At 49.0% G+C, this 9,942-nt stretch overlaps 6 protein-coding genes across 6 annotated transcripts; 3 read left to right on the top strand and 3 right to left on the bottom strand.

The window, feature by feature from the left end:
- Positions 1-759: 759 nt before the first annotated feature.
- P884DRAFT_195582 (uncharacterized protein) lies at positions 760-1,044 on the bottom strand (the record flags this gene model as incomplete). Its single annotated transcript, XM_069437917.1, has 1 exon — positions 760-1,044. One exon carries the CDS (start codon positions 1,042-1,044, stop codon positions 760-762), a length of 285 nt encoding a protein of 94 aa, XP_069299186.1.
- A 1,971-nt stretch (positions 1,045-3,015) lies between these two features.
- P884DRAFT_257121 (uncharacterized protein) lies at positions 3,016-3,605 on the bottom strand. Its single transcript, XM_069441121.1, has one exon. It carries the CDS (start codon positions 3,544-3,546, stop codon positions 3,052-3,054), a length of 495 nt encoding a protein of 164 aa, XP_069299185.1. The 5' UTR covers positions 3,547-3,605; the 3' UTR covers positions 3,016-3,051.
- A 457-nt stretch (positions 3,606-4,062) lies between these two features.
- P884DRAFT_111561 (uncharacterized protein) lies at positions 4,063-4,964 on the top strand. Its single transcript, XM_069437083.1, has 2 exons — positions 4,063-4,621; positions 4,670-4,964. Exons 1-2 carry the CDS (start codon positions 4,110-4,112, stop codon positions 4,845-4,847), a joined length of 690 nt encoding a protein of 229 aa, XP_069299184.1. The 5' UTR covers positions 4,063-4,109; the 3' UTR covers positions 4,848-4,964.
- P884DRAFT_257119 (uncharacterized protein) lies at positions 4,894-5,939 on the bottom strand. Its single transcript, XM_069441120.1, has 2 exons — positions 5,347-5,939; positions 4,894-5,297 (listed from the first exon to the last, which is right to left on the bottom strand). The coding sequence occupies exons 1-2, from the start codon at positions 5,709-5,711 to the stop codon at positions 5,249-5,251; spliced, it is 414 nt and encodes a 137-aa protein (XP_069299183.1). The 5' UTR covers positions 5,712-5,939; the 3' UTR covers positions 4,894-5,248.
- A 1,185-nt stretch (positions 5,940-7,124) lies between these two features.
- P884DRAFT_257118 (uncharacterized protein) lies at positions 7,125-7,977 on the top strand (the record flags this gene model as incomplete). The annotated part of the gene is made up of 3 exons (XM_069441119.1): positions 7,125-7,697; positions 7,743-7,800; positions 7,846-7,977. Coding segments are annotated over exons 1-2 (256 nt in total), but the record flags the coding sequence as incomplete, so codon positions are not given.
- Positions 7,878-8,787, top strand: P884DRAFT_111544 (uncharacterized protein). The gene has a single exon (XM_069437082.1). It carries the CDS (start codon positions 7,969-7,971, stop codon positions 8,596-8,598), a length of 630 nt encoding a protein of 209 aa, XP_069299181.1. The 5' UTR covers positions 7,878-7,968; the 3' UTR covers positions 8,599-8,787.
- Positions 8,788-9,942: the final 1,155 nt, after the last annotated feature.

Below are 9,942 nucleotides of genomic sequence, written 5' to 3'. Positions count from 1 at the left end.
GCTGCTGTGTCGACTGGCTAGTAGGAGGTCTTTGCTGTTGAGGCTGCTGTGCCGAATGGCTAGCCGTAGTACCCTGTCGTTGAGGCTGCTGTATTGACTGGCTAGCCGTAGTACCCTGTTGTTGACGCTGTTGTACCGACTGGCTGGCAGGAGAATCCTGGTGTTGTGGTTGTTGTAGCTTGGCCTGCGGCTTTACAGGTACCGATGAGGTATCCTGCGGTGTTTGGCCGGTTTGAGAGAGCCATTTCCGTAACTTGTTAATGTCCCTTCTTCGCTTTTGTGGACTGGCCCATTCTACTTCGTTCGACCCTAATTTTTCTGTCTCATCCTCGTAGAAGTTTAGATTATAATCGACCCTTCTTGCAATTTCGAGTTCGGCTGCGGTAAATGTGGCTTCAGGAAACTTCTGTGCATGCCGTTGTATTTGGCGTGCAAGGCTCTTCATTTCGTTTTCTTTATTCTTCGCCATCGTGCCTGAGAAAGTCACAGAATATTAAAAACCGGTAGGATGAGAATATTGCAGTGATATTGCAATCATGATAGATGAGAGGACAATCGCAGTCTTTATAACAGTCTAGAGGCATATACAAAGTACGAAGATCAAAGTCGGCCTGCGTGATAGGTGGGCTGTTTCAACACCAAAGTTCCGACAGTCTGGCCTGAGACGTCCCATATATTCCTTTACCCCCCGGCGACCCACATTCCTCGTATCACTTATTGCAAATGGCAAGTTGCAATGTGCCTGAAGAGACATGTTAGTTATTGACGTTTCGATTTACAAGAGACGACTAACCGTGTAAGAATATCATTACGATTGAATCGCATCGAACAATATTGACAGGAATATTTTCGCTCCTGTGAATGGACAGAATTGTAATGCCTCCGAAGGTCTGTTTTCCGTGTAAACGTTTTCTCACAGGTCTCACATTCAACGACAGAGATACGGTCGTGAGCGAGGATATGAATGGCAATATTCCCTCTGCGAAAGAATGACTTGGAGCATCCTGCAATAGGACAAGGATACTTCTCTTCAGGAAAAAGCATCTGCGGATAGCCGTATCCATGTACGTGACTCATGTGAACCATAGCACTATACCTGCGGGTGTATAGCTTGAAACACCCTGGGTAGGTGCATTGGAACTTTCTCGCTGGAATGTCTGACGGCAGCAATTTGTTGGAGCGAGGCGAGTTACGCTCCCGGGGTCCACCTGTTGGGTCTGTTGGCTGACTTGGGGAGTTGGATGTCGGATCTGGTGGCTGGCTTGGTGGGTTGGACCGCTCTTCGGGCTGGCTTGGAAGGTCGAAGGTCGAACAGGGCAGGGTCGATAAACATTCTCCGAACGACCTGATGGAATCAGGGGTGAGGAGGTTAGGATCAGCTGAAGGATTAGGGAGATCGGATCCATTCAGCTGAAACAGGTCGAGACACGGCGAATTTGGTCGCGGGTCAGTGTCAGAGGCGGGAAATAGAGGGTCTCCATATAGGCTGGGGAAGTCGAAGAGAGCTTCTCCCCGCTCGTGGCCCGTAGTGAATGACGGATGGAAAGGTTCTAGCGGCGTCGGAAGTATATCAGGGTCTGCCAATAGAGGATCACCGCTCCCGTCGCTGGTTGTTGTAGTCAACGGAGGGGCACTCTGTTCACTCGAAATTGTTAATATAGACATGGCGATGGTATATAGCCAATTCAGATTTCTTCAGCTTAGCTATCCTACCCGTTGCTAATTCATATGTCGTCTTCTTTAGCCCTGTAATGAGCTATTTTTATGTGAAGATGTTGGTTTGTGCAAAAGATGTTAGTTTGTATCGGGAACAAACACGTTAGGTATGATCGGGCGACCCAGTAGAACGGAACGCGCTTTGATTGGGTTACAATGCGCGTCGGAATAGCGGATGAAGCATGATTACCATATTTAGTCTGAAGAAGTTGGTATTGTAACTCCACGCGCCCTGCTCGTGATGCACCCTACACTAACTCCTGCATACGGCGCGGCTTATCAGCTGGGGCTGTGCCACTTAGCCGAGGTTACGCCACCTGTAGGGCTCAGGCCAAGGACTTCAATACAGCGTCTAAGTGGCTCCCTGCTGTGATCAACGGTGACAGAACGAGTGATGAAACCAACATTAAACTAACAAGGTAAATTTGGCGTCGAGGAAATCTATTATCGTAGGTACAGAGCCTCGGAGTTTTGGCAGTTAGGGATCCTGGTATCTGATTCAAACCGTTATTAATACAAAAAAAGGTCACCGTATTTTGAGAATTTGTTGCTAGCTTACGGTATCCTAGGCTTGTAGGCTACATTTTCCAGCCTTTATGTGTAAGCTGATGAAATGGCCCAGAACGCCGTCACGACTTCGCGAAAGCGTCACTTGTCTCAGCTTCGAAAGCGAAGAAAGACACTCATCAAAAAAGTTGACGAGTACCATCGGCTTTGCGCTGCACAGGTGTACCTCGTGATTCGGACGAATTGTCGGTTTTTCGTCTATTCCTCGAACCCGGGTCCACAGTGGCCGCCTTCATTTCAAGAGATCGTAGGTTCCGTATTTTGACTATTGTTGGCGACTCTAACCACATTTCTAGTCAAATTCGTTTCCTTTACCGATTATTTTTACCCCCGACTCTATAGAGAACAATAGAGAACACGCTAGAGATGGTCAAGAGAAGGAGACCTGAATGGAAGGTTCTGCGGGTAGTATATACTACAATAGGTGATTTACCAGGTCGAAGCTGGCCCTGATGGGATGAGTTGATTAAGTTAGCAGTTAGAATACTATATGAAACCGTTGTCCTCAAAGATCTTTCCCAGATGTAGTAGAAGTCGAGGAAGTATACAAGAGAGCTTCGGAGCGGTGGCTTCGAAAGGACAAAAGTGCCTTGTTGAAGTATCTACAAAGGAACGAACAAGAGAAGAGCATCGAAACTAGTGACATACGCTTCTGATACCAACAAATTTCGCCAATATCCTCATTACCGTTAACCATCATGCCTAACATGAACAACGACCGGCCATTCTATCGGGTGCCTTAGTATTCAAACCAAACATTCGACCGGCTCAAATACTATCCGACCGTTTAAATACATAGCTGCATTGAGGACAGGTCACTTGCCGTGCTAACATATGTCGTTGATGTCTGTAGAGATCGCTATACTTCGGGAATGCCCGGCCGTCACATCCATGCTCCCAACACCTTGGCACCTCAGGTCGTTTGCCCGACGCCATCTTGTTTTGCTTTGGTTTAAAGGTGGTGTGACACTTAGGACATGTCGTCCCCTTATTCCATATACGCTCACGATAATGCCTGTAAAGATTGCTAGTAGACGAGAATAGCCGGCCGTTACACCCGTGGTCCCAGCAGCGAGGCCCCGCCAAGTTTGCTAAAGAACCGGGAGGCTTCTGTGTGTATTCGCGATGATGTCTGCGGAGGTTGCTGGGGCTCGAAAACCGGCGCCCATTGCACCCATGGTCCCAACAAAAGAACCCAAACGGTGAAGCCGGGAGTTGTTGTGTCGGAGTGGACGCTAAGGGCATGGTCTCATTGGCGGCCATCAAAGTAAACCACCTCTGTTCCTGCTCCGCCAGCCATGCCGTAAGATCTGCTGATATCTCTTCGTATATTTCCATCTTCGTATCTGTCAAGCAAGTCAGAGCCGTTCAAAAGGTACGACATATAGCACCTACTCAATGATCCTTTAGAGTGTACTAACCCGCAGGTTTTATGTCTCCTAAAGGTAGGCAGGGTCGTTAGCAGATAGGATTGGTAGTTCTATAAATCCGCTTTTCCTAAATACCAAAGAGTTAGGATACGCCGCCATGCCAGCTTAAGTTACGCCGCTTGTTTGTGATACGCCATCTAGCCTCGCTAGTTGCGCCGCCCAAGTTGCGCCGCCCAAGTTGCGCCGCTCAAGTTGCGCCGCCCAAGTTGCGCCGCCTGAGCATGTTCTGTTGTGAACGCCACCTCGGTATATCTGGAAATTGCAAGAAGACGACAGTTCTACTGTGCCATTTTCCTGGCTACAACAGCATTAATACGCCACTAAAGGTTTCGTATTTTTAACGCGAACTGCCGTGACTTATGCCCCTTAGATCCTGGTACGGATGCTCACTTTACAATGGATCTGGACAGGGATACAAGTTATGAGGATGAACAAACAATTGCAGCACAACTATTGTCGAAGGACCTCATTCAACATACGACGGTTGAGGCTTTTGCTTCACGCTGCGCCAGCATCTGGGACGACTGGATCCTATTCCTGTCTCGAACCACCATTCCCCCTCGCATTACAAGCCGAGACTCACGCTTCACTCATGCATTCCAAACAATTGAACGAACCATCTCGACAACGGATGGCGTGCTACAGTGGCTTGCATATATTCGGTTAATGCAGGTCTTCGATACCTTGAAGAAGGCGATCGGAAAGGAAAGAAAGATCAAAATTGGTCAACGGAAACAAGGCATCAGCGACGATAGCATCGCTATAAACATCTACCAGGACGCACTAGAAGGGAGATTAATGCGTCGACATATATTAGAGCGTCGTAGAGTGTCTCGGCGCTGGGCATTACTTTCTAAACCGTCACCACTGTTCCTCCTTGTGTATTCCAATTACGCCGAGACGATTGTGTAAGTCTCGTTTTCTTCATAACAACGAATGACGACTAACAGTCTTAGTAACGGTTTTCGGGGGGTGAATAACCCTGTTTTGGATCTGATCGGGGATCAAGTTGCGCAACGGTATTCGCCACAGTTTACTCAACTCTGTATCCGGCTCGCAAAGGGAGCAGAAGAAGGGGCTGTTTCTGGTTCCTGTAACTTGCAGCAACTGTGGGATAGCATCTGGCATGATTGAGCTGTATTAGATGGAGCTTTTTTCTTTCATTGAATTGTTCACCTGAACCGTACACGGATTTGAGCACCAAACTTAACCAGTTTAAATTGTAGCCTCGAAACTCGCCTCGAAACTCGGATTGGCGTCAAACCTCTTAGCCTCCTTTTCAAAGAGCAACCAGCTCCCTTCCCCCCTCTTAGCAATCTGTAAACCAAGCCAAATCACCCGCTCCCGTCTCTCCTTTAACATATCTGGATGCTCGAGATACTTCTCCTGAGCGTTGAACCTCTCACCAGTAACAAAGAACCCATCAGAAAAGTATGTTTAGCCATTCTATTACGGCCGTGCCATAGGACTAGTAGACACAGAAATCTCATCAAGACAAAACATGTAACGTTATATTTAGAAATAATTTAATATAGCTAGTACCTAAACAGCTCAGATGATTTAGGATGCTTTTCACGAATATGGCTTCTTAATGTTAGTGAGGAGTTTAGTTAGTTTCTTGAGAGAAACTTACTGCTTGAGATTATCCTTCCGTGTGTAGCCTCGCTCGCAGTGTTCACAATGGAATCTCTTCGGCAGTATATGCACATTCATCATGTGCCTGTGCTTCCATGAGAATAGCCCCCTACACACTCTGCAGTAGTATTGGGGTTGGGGGGCGGCAAGGTGGGTATTCGGGTGTCTGTTGGGGTCATGCCTCCGGGCAGGGGTCTTTGGGCTGCCCTGGGTGGTGCGGGGATACCAGGAGCGAGGTGTTTCCTGCACGAACCTTCGTGGTGCTTGGGAAATGTTGCTGAGGGAAGGAGAAGATGCCTGGGTCTCCAAACTGTCTAAGGCGAAACATGACCGAGGCTGGATGCCCAATGACCCCCTGTCCATCAGTTGATCTCGCCCACTCGAAAGCTCCTGATGAGAGGTCTGCCAATGTATGCCAAAAATAGCCAGAGAGAAAGATAGCTGGGGCGGAGCATCTGCCGATGGCAGTGGCCGAAGGACAAATGGCGGTCGCTGAGCTGGCGGAGGATCCCAGTCATCTCGGCCACCGGCCCTCGGCCAAGGGACGGAAGGTGGCTGAGGCAGAGGATCCGCCAGTGGTGATGGCGGTTGTTGAGGTGGTGGAGGATCCCAGTCATCTCGGCCACCGGCCCTCGGCCAAGGGACGGAAGGTGGCTGAGGCAGAGGATCCGCCAGTGGTGATGGCGGTTGTTGAGGTGGTGGAGGATCCCAGTCATCTCGGCCACCGGCCCTCGGCCAAGGGACGGAAGGTGGCTGAGGCAGAGGATCCGCCAGTGGTGATGGCGGTTGTTGAGGTGATGGAACATCCCAGTCACCTCGATTCTGTGCAGCTGGTTGCCAAAGGGCAGACTGAGGCAACATAGCTGCGAACTCTAGAGTGGAAGGTGATAGAGGCAAGGCGCCTAGAAGTTCCTCATTGGCGGAGGATCCGATCAGAGGTGGTGACTGAGGTCGGGCATGTAAAATCTCGAAAGAGAATGGGTCAATAGAGGATGTGAATTGCAAAAGGTCGCCTTCCCATGTATTACTATAGGCCGTGTCAAAAGGGGAATTGGGAACATCTTCCCAAGATTGGGAGCTCATATTGGCAAGACCAACTGAAGGGGTGACGATAATGTACAATAATGTTGTGTAACGATGTATTAGATTCGACTTCTAACCCTCTATTAAAGAAAAGAACAATTGCTCTTTTACTTAACAGTATCACCGCAAACGACGTTGCTAATTCTGTCAACCTATACTGTTGGTGATAGAATCTTGTGACTGCAGATGGACTTGTCCTAAAGCGGATGATTTTTGTCGTCTACCCGCCGATCAAGCTCAAAATAGGAAAACCGTACGGAGGCTGTGTTTCAAACACGCCAACGGGCCTGGCTGCGCCGCTAACACGCTATGCTCTCTCGTCTTGTGATCTTGCGTGCTTTTGTGGGCCGCCAAGGGTACTTTGGATGTGTTGTGTTCCGCACAGTTCAAGATTGGCTTATATGATTGGGTGTAGTAGAGTGCATCGACACCCAGAGTGACTGAGGTGTGGCAGCCTTGAACGAATCAGATATGCGGACTAATACCGAATGCTCGGTAACACAGTGTACACTGTGTGGGACCTGGGCCTAGATTTCTGGTTGGCTGGGAACTATGCCAGCATCTATTCGTTTTGAGCCCGATTTGCGGGGTCTTTGGGCCTCCCCAGAAACACATAACCCATCCAGACACAGAGCTGGGTGTGGTCAGCCTGAGGCCGTAGGGCACAGCGACTTTGTTGGCCTAGCAAAGTATTATCACCAATCTGATTCGCGCTATAGGGTAGTCGTAGCGAATTTACAGTTTCGCCTGCCCTTCGCCGGACAGGGCCTCCTGCCACCGCCCGTGTCTGGCAGCGCCTCCTGGGCAGGCCGCCTCCACGCTGCTATCTGGCAGTGCCGCCTACGCTTTGCCGTTCGTGTCGCCTCCGCCGCCCCATCTGGCAGTGCCGCCTGCGCTTTGCCGTTCGTGTCGCCTCCGCCGCCCTATCTGGCAGGGCCGCCTTCGGTCGGCCGTGTCTGACACGCCTCCGCTGCTTGTGTCTGTTGAGGGCTCTGCCTGCCATACAGGCTCGGGCTTCTAATATTGCCTTGTTTCATTCTTATTGACTTCCAAAGTTTCTTTCCTTCTATGACAGATAGGATGGCCAGCAATCGAAAGCGCGAGCTCGCACAGATCCGAAAGCGAAGAAAAACACTTTTTAAAAAGGTGGATGAATTCCACCAGTTGTCTAACGCCGGGGTTTATCTGCTCATTTGGCATAACTGCCGCTTCTACATTTATTCATCGAATCAAAGCTCAGAGTGGCCTCCATCGCCCAAACACATTGTAAGATATACGACCCAAAGTAGTACATTCTCCTAACGGGGTTAGGCTACTACATACCCACTACCAATTGTCTTTACTCCCCTTGACAAACAAAAACAAGTAATATTCCCTTCTCCCTTTATTCTGCTATACTCTAATGAAGGCTTAGTGAATATGGACCTTGATAATACCGATACTGAAGATTCATCGGCTCAAATACAGCAGTTTTCCATCCAAATTGTCCGGAATCCGACGATCGAAGACTTTGCTCTCGATTGCCAGCGTGTCTGGGATGACTGGATGCGACTCTTGTCTCAGACCGCCTTATCTCCTCAACTGTCAAGCCGCGATCTTTCGATTGCTCTTGCATTTCAGGCTATCGAGAACACTATCGCACACACCGAAGGCCCATTACAATGGCTTGCATATCTTCGGTTGTCGAAAATGTTTAACACGCTTAAAGAAGTATTCATCAGAGAACGATCTTATGGTCCCTCTTCTCGAGAGCGTGGGGAGACTGATACTACGCTTATCATTAACCTCTACGAGGAATCTCTACTGGGGAGCCTCAAGCGAAAGAAAATCCTCGAGCGGTGGCGTCTTAGTAAACGTTGGGTATTACTATCGGACTCCTCTCCATTTCTTCTTCTTCTCTTTACGAAGCAGGCTGAAACTCTCGTGTAAGTCTATAATGAATATCCCATTCCAGAATACTAATCCTAATAGGACCGACTTTCGCCGTTTTGACAATACCTTTTTGGCATCAGTTAGTGAAGCAGTCCGAGGCGGCATGTCAACCCAGTTTACTCGGGTCTTTCTTCGACTTGATGAGGAAGTTGAAAGACGAATAAGTACAAGGAGTCAAAGGGATTTGGAAGAGATCTGGAACAAAGTATGGCAGGAGGAATGCATTGATATCTAAGTAATAGAATAAGTTTCTATCCGCTTGTACTGGGAGTTCTACTGCCCTCATTTATACAGCTCGGGGAAAGCGCGGCGGAGACGAGGGTGTCGTCATACAGCCGCTGCGAGTGCCAACTAGAAATATAGCAGCAGCTTAAGCACCAAAAGCCAAGTTGTCTCATATCTGTAGCCTCAAGAACATCCTTATACTCGATATTTCAAACATCCAGACACCAGCGAGAGTGGGCATCGAGGCTTCCGACGTGTAAATCTTTCTCCACTCTAAACCTCCTTGTTGGGAGCATGGATGCAACCGCCGCCATTCTCAATTAACGGCAATCTTCACAGACACCAACGTGAGCATCGGTGGAAGGAGGAAGTAATTTGTCCCCGGGGTAATACGAAATTTGCCCCAGTCTATATGGTGCTTAGCATAAGGAATCGACCAAAAACACCACAGTGCTGGGGGCATGGATGTAATGGCCGGGTCTTTCGGAAATATCAACGCCAGATGCTAGCACGGAAAGCAACCTATCCTAGTTGCTCTAATGCATTCTCTTAAAAATGAGAGGCAGGGTTAGATTCTAAAAAGATCGTTATTTTACACTCTGTAGTGATTTTCATCATCCAGCCTGCAGATGAGTGCGGGGCATTCTGCGCCACTGCTCGCCACATGGCTCCTCCGAGGGGTGGGGCCGGGTACCGTACCCGCGGAGCCTCCATGAACCTCGGTGGACCCGTGGTGTGAGACGACTCGCCGGGCCACCGAGAGAACCCTGCGGTGACTGGCCGGTGGTCACATGAGAGGCGCAAGCTTCCGTCAGCAAGGATATCATTACTGTTTCAGGGAGCTTGGTCATTTACCTGGGAAGATGGCTCTGTTGGAACGATGCCGACGAGGTTGGGGACCGTGAGCCTAGGGCCAATGGAGTACTCGAGTAAAAAACAGTCTGATAAGAAAGTTGAGATAATTGAAATTTATACTTTAGACTATTCCCTCAAATTCCTATACCACCCGCATCAAGTAGTACGAGCCGAGTGTGATGGGATGCGACCTTGGGTATGTAATCGTAACTGTGAGGCAGGGCTGTCGGAAATATAGCCCTGCTGCAAGCACTAACCATGTGAGGCGGCACGACCAGACAGGCGGTACTAAGGTGTATTGTCTTGTCGTATTGTCTTGTCGTGTTATGTACCTTATCTGGTCGTACTGCCTGGTCGTGCTCCCTGGTGCTACCTGTCTAGCTGTGCCGCCTGGTGCCGCATGTCTGGTATTGCCTTGTCGTATTGTCTTGTCGCATTGTCTTGTCCAATTGTCTTTGTCATATTGTCTTGTCATATTGTCTTGTCGCATTGTCTTGTC

Source organism: Thermothelomyces heterothallicus (genome assembly GCF_042370625.1).
Source record: "Thermothelomyces heterothallicus CBS 202.75 unplaced genomic scaffold P884_scaffold_6, whole genome shotgun sequence".
Taxonomy (NCBI): domain Eukaryota; kingdom Fungi; phylum Ascomycota; class Sordariomycetes; order Sordariales; family Chaetomiaceae; genus Thermothelomyces; species Thermothelomyces heterothallicus.
Note: the sequence above shows the minus strand (reverse complement) of the source record. Positions and strands in the feature narration are given on the sequence as shown.

Coding starts and splice junctions, on each gene's coding strand:
- P884DRAFT_257119 (XM_069441120.1), bottom strand. CDS start 5,711: ATGGACAGGGGGTCATTGGGCATCCAGCCTCGGTCATGTTTCGCCTTA. Junction 5,298..5,346: donor CGGAAGGATAATCTCAAGCA/GTAAGTTTCTCT, acceptor AACATTAAGAAG/CCATATTCGTGAAAAGCATC.
- P884DRAFT_111544 (XM_069437082.1), top strand. CDS start 7,969: ATGACTGGATGCGACTCTTGTCTCAGACCGCCTTATCTCCTCAACTGT.
- P884DRAFT_257121 (XM_069441121.1), bottom strand. CDS start 3,546: ATGGCCGCCAATGAGACCATGCCCTTAGCGTCCACTCCGACACAACAA.
- P884DRAFT_111561 (XM_069437083.1), top strand. CDS start 4,110: ATGGATCTGGACAGGGATACAAGTTATGAGGATGAACAAACAATTGCA. Junction 4,622..4,669: donor AATTACGCCGAGACGATTGT/GTAAGTCTCGTT, acceptor TAACAGTCTTAG/TAACGGTTTTCGGGGGGTGA.